Below are 7,055 nucleotides of genomic sequence, written 5' to 3'. Positions count from 1 at the left end.
ATACCCACTTAGTAGAGTGTTTTTTTTTTTTAGGCCAAATTATAAGGCATATGATAAATGGGAAGTGTGCCTGTGGAGGCATTAAATGAAAATATTTTAAAGCCAATATGCGACCGAGAGGGTTTTTTTCATAAGCTGGAGATAGGAAATTTCATTTTCAGTGTAAATATCACAACCAAGCCAGGTACTGGGATTTTTTTTTTCATTTATTTCTGACATTTGCCACCTCATATATAAACTTTAAAATGGTGTGTTGGCAAGATCTGTCACATAACAAATGTGTGTAATAAAGTAAGTGTTTGGAGGCCATTAGTCCACAAAGATATGTGCCGGGGGAGGTAGATGGGGAAGATTATAACTTACACACGTTTAGGCTTATGTGAGGTGACATAAATATAAACGACAAGAAACCCGCTCTCCTACTCAGTGCTTATCAGACATGATAGCGCAAACCAATATTTTTTTCGAAAACAGGCTTATTAAGTCAGATAGAAAAATGGTATCTAGACTCGCTTTTGAATTTAATCTTTTTTTTTCAAAGAAATCCAGCACCGCTCCACACTCCGCCTGCGTTTCTCTGGCCTGGGGAAGGGGCTCTCAGCAGGAAATACCAGGCATGAGTTCCCACCTAGGAGTTCTGTAAACAGAAGCAAACGGGGGGCGTGGTAGGAGAGTCCATTCTCTAGTGAGAAGGATGAAGCAGCGGGGAGCCTTATGATGGGGTCTCCCACCCAGACGGCTTGAGTGGCATTTATGGGCCTAAAGAGGCCACTAGAATCTGCTCCCAGGACCCCATCATTCTGAGAGGCCTCACTGCAGCCTCAAGGCAGCAGCCGCCTTTGAAGCCGCCCAGACTGCACCACTGGGAGGGAGGGGAGAGGGGATGAAGGAAGGGGGAGGGAGGCGAGACAGCCAGCGAGAGCCAGAGGCCAGGTGGGGGGAGAGAAGGGCTGTGGCGGGCCGTGCAGCCCCCAGCCGATCTGCCCTCCTGGTGTGGACGCAAAGGGCCAGGAGTCCCACCCTGGGTTCGCTCCACCACCCATCTCGTCTTCCCCAGTGCGGGCCCTGCCGAGGGCTCCAAGGGAGGTGGGAGGGGCTGGCGGTCTCCCCTGACGTCAGCCTGGAAAGTGAGGGACATGACTCATCAGGGTCATTTCTAATGCGATCCCGTTCTGAGACTACTTCACATTGAAATGTACAGTGGCTGGAGCGTTTATAGGCACCCACAGACTAAAGCGCCAGACCTCGCCCTGGGAGCAGAGGTAGGGAAAGTTGGGAGATGAGTCTCCTCTCCAGTGGGGCCTGAGTCCAGCCTCCACGGGGAAGAGCATAAAGGACCACTAGCGACACCTGTGACATCAGGGCCCTTCGAGAGAGATGGCTATTTGGGATGCAGATGGCAGGCTGACTAGTGGAAACACCCGGAGCAGGGCTGAGAGAGGGGGCCTGGAGGAGTGGGGGTGGGGAGAGGGGGGCCAGGATTTATTTCCTGTTCACCTGAAGGTTAGTGGGCCCTACGTGAGTGTCTAAACCAGGGTCCCTGAGTCTATTGGATGACGGATGCTTCTCAGTGAACCTGCGAGTTGTTTCCACAGAGGGGCTCTAACCTAAACCTACCAGCATCGCCTCCCATTCCACCTGCCTTCTCCTCTGTCACTCACCCCATCTTAGCCCTCCCCTGCCTCGAACTAGCAAAAGACAGTGAGGGAACATCTGGAGACACCAAGGGTATCTTTGTGACACCGAAAGTGGCTCAACACCTCACCCAGAAAACATATCAACTTTAGAGACTAAATCGGGGGAGTGTGTGTATGGTCTTTTTAATTTTTTTCGGTATCACTCGCCTGCTCTTTCCCTGCCAAGTGGCTTTAAATCCTATTCACAGCTCTTGGGTCTCCTTTGCAAATATCACTCTAAGCTCTTACAAGCACAGGAGCCAGGTCAGAGAAGTGACTCAGCAAACCACATGGTGTCATTTGAAAATCTATTTTTTTTCCCCCTGCTTTAGAACCGGAGTTGAAAATCCAGTCAGTTGAGAAACCTGGGCAAAGATCCCACAGATTTACAGGGGCCTTGCCTCTAGATAGGATTTACTTTGAAAATTCCTAAGAAAACTCTCTCATCACAAGTTGAGTATCTATTCTCTGTCCCCTTCACACCCTCCCCCAAGTCACCCCCTACTTTACACTATAAGGACTGTAATTGTGTAAGATGAGATTATTTCTAGTTGCACCTGGGAAGTTGACCATCATAAGGAACCCTGGGGCAAATGCTTTTAAAATGTGCAGAATCACCTCTCCATTTACCTTTAGTGTCAATTGGACTTACAAGTCACATCTACTTGGAGCGAGACACACCCGTTCTCTGAATGTGTGGTCCGGGCTACTAAGAGGTAGCTCATGGTGTCTGTTTAGGACATTTTCCCGTGCTTGTTTCATTTTAGAAGGAAGCCCTATGCTTCTTACGGCACAATTTGGGGCCTGCCTTAGATGTTCCCACGAACGCAGGAACATCTGACTCCGATTTTGTTTAGTCAACCTTTCGAAAACCTCCGTCCGATACCGTGAGGCGCCGAAATAAAGCAGGAGGTACTTGAAAACAGTGCCTATCACGGTGTTTGATACCCAGAGAGCAGTCAATACTTGTTGAATAAACAAGAGGCAACATATCAGAATTGCTTCCCTTCTAATCAAAAAGGGGTGGGGGGAATCGTATGAATAAATATAAGCTGTGTTGGTAGAACTGATTTTTTAAAATAGGGCACACCTGAGGGGTCCCCAGAACTAAAAGCCTTCTGGTCAACTGCTACCACACAACCCCAGCGTCTCTCACTGGCCTGTCTACTTGGCGCCCAGTATATTTCTGTTGAAACAACCACCACCACCCCTGCAACCAACAGCAGTGGGAGAGTCTGAAATCCCGTCATTGGCATCGCCTGCCCCCCTTCCACCCCCAGCAGCCTCCCTGCAGAGCTACCGCAGCCCTCCCTCTCTGCAGTGCCCCACCTCCACCCCAGATTCCTGACGACCCGGCTGCTCAGCTCTAGAAGTGCCCAAGTATTTGCTGTCTGCACCCTTCTAGATACAGCCTGGTCCCCGCCCCCGTCAGAGCCCCCACCTGCACTGCGGTCTTCTGAGTCCCTCCCTTCCTCTAAAACCTGCTCAAAACTCACTTCCTCCAAAAGTTTTTCTTACCAAGCCTACTGTACTCGAATCGCTCGGTATTTCATGTCTCAGAGTTCCTATACATCTTACTCGATACACATATTCATTGTAACTGCTACGATTACCGTTGTAATTGTGGATCTGGTACACAAGCCATATGATAAATCCAGTTCCAAGATGATGTAGCTGACAGGAACGAAGGTGTGGGTTGCCAGAAGGTGGGAAGATTGTCTCTGCTTACTCATGTTTTACCTCGTGCATGTTCTTGATTACCCCCTTGATTACAGGGTGTGTAATCACTATCAGAGCGCAGCCAGGACAGAGGCCCAGTAGCCTGTCCTGTACACTAAGTTGTAGATGACTGGCTAATTGGGGGGGGGTCATCTTCTGAACCAATTAGGGTTTGCTTACCTGAGTCAGCTTTGCCACTCAGGGAGGGTTCCCGGGAAGTCCCAGCTTTGCAAATCGGTGGAAACAGGTGGCTGCCCACACAAGAGCCTCGAGGCTCTGCCAATCTCCCAAACATTTCCTTAAAGGTGCTACTATCCCGCCCCCCCCGCCCCTCCTCCTTTTCGCAGTTCTTTATCCAGAGACGTCCAAGGCCACTGGTGAATTACAAATAGGTTATTTGGGAGGGAAGGAGAGCCCCGCTGTAGTAGAGGTGCCTCAGCGCCTGGGGGCGGTGTTGCCAAAAGGGAGAAGGGGGTTGCTGGGAGGGGGACGTAGGGGCGCTGGTCAAATGACCACCCTCATATTGCCAAGCGCCCGCTCCGCCCCGACCCTTGTTCTAACCGTTCATCCCCAGGCAGCCGGCAAACGTAGCGTGCAGGCACCTTGGTGCAGTGTGTGTCTGTGTGTTTTACGTTGTATTGTTTGGGCTGCGGTTGTGTCTTGCCTGTAGGGGGAATCCCCTCAGAAATGCTGCCCCTTGGGGGCTGAAACACTACCTCCCCTCCCCTCCCCCGCCACGCAAGGTGGCGTTGCCAGCGCTGAGTTAAGTGGGAGTAGCTCCTAAATAGCCTAGACGCTGATTCAGGCCTGGGTTGTGCGGGACCCGAGCCAGGGAACTCCGGGGAGACTCCCCTGTCCAAACTGTGGAAACCCAGGGTTACCGCTCGACTCAGGAATTTGCTAGTGCCCTCGGTCTGCGGACTTTACAAAGCGGGACGCGTGGAGCAGGCTCGCGCATCTGTAAGGGCTCTATGATTCTTTTCCCGCAGTGTCGAGTCTGGGCTGGGCGAAGCCCACTCAGCTTCTTGTTGCGCAGATCTTTCGAGAAACGCAAGATTGGCCGAGGGCCCCTGGGAGCCCAAGAAACAACTCTCTTCATCTTGTTCCCCAACCCACAGAGCCATGTGCCAAGTAGCAACATTTAAAGCCCTGGCCCCCTAACCCGCCCACTCCGCCACAGGCAGACGGGCCGGCGCGGGAGGCCGGCTTTGCAGGTGGTTGTGGCCCGCTGCGGGAATGCGCGCTGCGGGCCCTCGCACTCTTCCACCCAGCCCTCCCTGGCGCAACAGTCTGGCGTCGGGGAGCCAGGGGCTGCGCTGGCGCCACAGCTGGCCAAGGTGAGGAGTGCATCTGTGTTCATGGTGCGCGCGCGTGCGTGCGTGTGTGTTTGTGTGTGTGGGGGGGGTGCGCGCGCTTGTATTAGACAACTGGGGGGAGTCTGGTACTGCTGGGTTCTGGATTCGGACCCAAGTCCTTGGCCTCATTTGGACCACGTTGCAAATAACTACAGCCTTAGAAATAAAAAAGAGCAAATTCTTATACTGAATAGGCAAAACCATTGAAAATACGGATCTTCCCACCATCTAGGAGATGACACTTTCTGGAGAAAGGCCCCTCCGGTGAACGAATTCTGTTGAGACCCAGTCTTATGCAGGCTGTAGGGAGCTCACATAGGGGGTTCAACCCTCTCCCCGCCCCCTCCTCTTGAGATGTTCCCGCAAATTCATCGGAGACCTAAGCAGATTGGATGGCAGGAATTCGGGACGGAGGAAATTTGCAGAATGTAAAGTATGCTGGCAAGAGATAATTCGATTTGGTTAGAGTGTATCCGAGGCGAATTTTAAGATTAGGTGGGATCATGGTTTGCCAATCCCCTCCCGCTCTCCTGGGCTCCAAATTAATTTCTCCGCCCAGTGAAATCATAGGGCTTGGGAAGGTGCCTAACAGCTGAGGGGGACTGGGTTTGTGTTTTGTTTCTAACTACCAAAACGCAGCTTCGAGGGGCAGCCAAGTTGGTGCCTAGAGGTAGCTGTCCCCCAGATGTGATGAGGAAAAGTGTTGAACCAAATCAGGCTAGTGGGTCTCCCCCCCATTCCACCCCGAGAGAGAAAGCGCGACTTCAGAAGATGCGCGGGCTCGCGCTCGCTCTTTCTCGCGCTCTCACTCGTCCCCCCCCCCCATACACCTTTTTTTTTTCACACTCACGCACATTCCGTGCATTTGGAGCAGAGTAGGAATCAAATTCAAGGAATGTTGATCCTGCTGCTGCAGACGGCAGGGCTGGGCTGTCTTGAGTGATTCCTTAGGAATTCCCCTCCCGCCAACCCCCCTCCTTTCTTCTCCCCCCCCTGCCCATCCCCCAGGGTTGCGCAAACCCCCCCATCAGCGAGGTGCAAGTCTGCCCCCCCCCACTGCAGCTCTGAATTTCTGGGCACCTTCGACAGAGTTGGGAGAGGACGAGGACTCTGCTTCTCCTAATTGTCGTTAGTCGTGAGCTCTTAGAAGTGACGGGGACTTTGCAAAGAGGGAGCGTCGAATGGAAAGCGAAGGCGCAGGTTGCAGGGAAGTGTTTTGATTCCCAGACAGCTGGAATTTACCACCGGCTGCAAGTCTGTCTGCACACGCACACAAACACGCACACACCCGCACTCCGGGGCAGGGACACTCCGACGCAAGCTTGGCTCTCCCATCCCCGCGCGTCGCCCCCGCCCCCGCCGGGCCGCTCCCCTGGGGCTCTGGTCGGCGACCCAGACGCTGGGGCGCGCGGACCCCCCTACCTAGCCCCGCTTCCCGCTTCCCGGCTCCCGGGTCTGCCGGGGCGCTCGTAGTCCAGAGGGCAGCGCACTCACCCCTAGCCGCCGCCGCCCCTAGGAAGGGCGGCTGGACTTACCCATGGAATCGGGCAGGGACATGTCGCTGGACCGCTGCTGAGTCAGGGACTGATGCATAGTGAAAGCTGCCCTGTGGCCCCGGCCCCCGAAGCAGCTTCACGCGCCCCCGGCTCAGGGCGCCCCGCAGGGCATCCTACTCCGCGGCTGCCGCTCCCCGTCCCTCCGAGAGCTTAGAGAGAGTGCCTCTGGTTGCGAGCTGCAGCCCAAGTGCCGCCTCCCCCTCCCTTCCCCTCTTCTCCCTCCCTCCTCTTCTGCCTCCCTCTGCTCGGCGAGGCAGCAGCATTGGCGGTCCGAGCAGCGGCGTGCGCTTGCGCAAGACCCCCCCTCCCTCCCCCTCGGCCCCCCCATCCTAGTTATCCACCTCCCAGCCTCCCAAGCCAGACAGGGAGCCGTTTTAGCCCCTTGGGGCCAGGGCTGCGCAGAGAAAGAGGGGGGAAGCTACAGCCTGGGGCCAATCAGCCTTCTCTGTAGTTTGGAGAGAGGGTCTTGGGCAAGCATCCTGTTCTAGGATTTATAATTGGGGAGGGGACAGAGTCAGAGGTTCAGAGCTGATGAATACACACACACACACACACACACACATTTGTGCAGGTTTGGTCTTAGTGCTTCCAGAATGACATAATGGAGCTGGAGATGATCCAGAGAAGGGCCACTCTATAATCAAGGGGTGGGGGAGGGTAGAGGGGGCTGCCATATGAAGATAGATTAAACAAACGCAGACTCTTTAGTCTAGAAAGATGAAGGCTGGGAAGGGATGTGACCAGAGTGT

General features: G+C 54.0%; 1 protein-coding gene across 1 annotated transcript in view; it reads right to left on the bottom strand.

Annotated features, from left to right (window-relative positions):
- The window catches only part of TMEM255A (transmembrane protein 255A), a 54,966-nt gene extending 48,393 nt beyond the window's left edge, over positions 1–6,573 (bottom strand). The window contains exon 1 of the mRNA XM_040628475.1: positions 6,286–6,573. Within this exon, the coding sequence (XP_040484409.1) occupies positions 6,286–6,343 (58 nt within the window). The 5' untranslated portion in view covers positions 6,344–6,573. The remainder of the gene's footprint in view (positions 1–6,285) is intronic.
- Positions 6,574–7,055: the final 482 nt, after the last annotated feature.

Source organism: Ursus maritimus (genome assembly GCF_017311325.1).
Source record: "Ursus maritimus isolate PB19 chromosome X unlocalized genomic scaffold, ASM1731132v1 scaffold_X1, whole genome shotgun sequence".
NCBI classification, from domain to species: Eukaryota; Metazoa; Chordata; class Mammalia; order Carnivora; family Ursidae; genus Ursus; species Ursus maritimus.
Note: the sequence above shows the minus strand (reverse complement) of the source record. Positions and strands in the feature narration are given on the sequence as shown.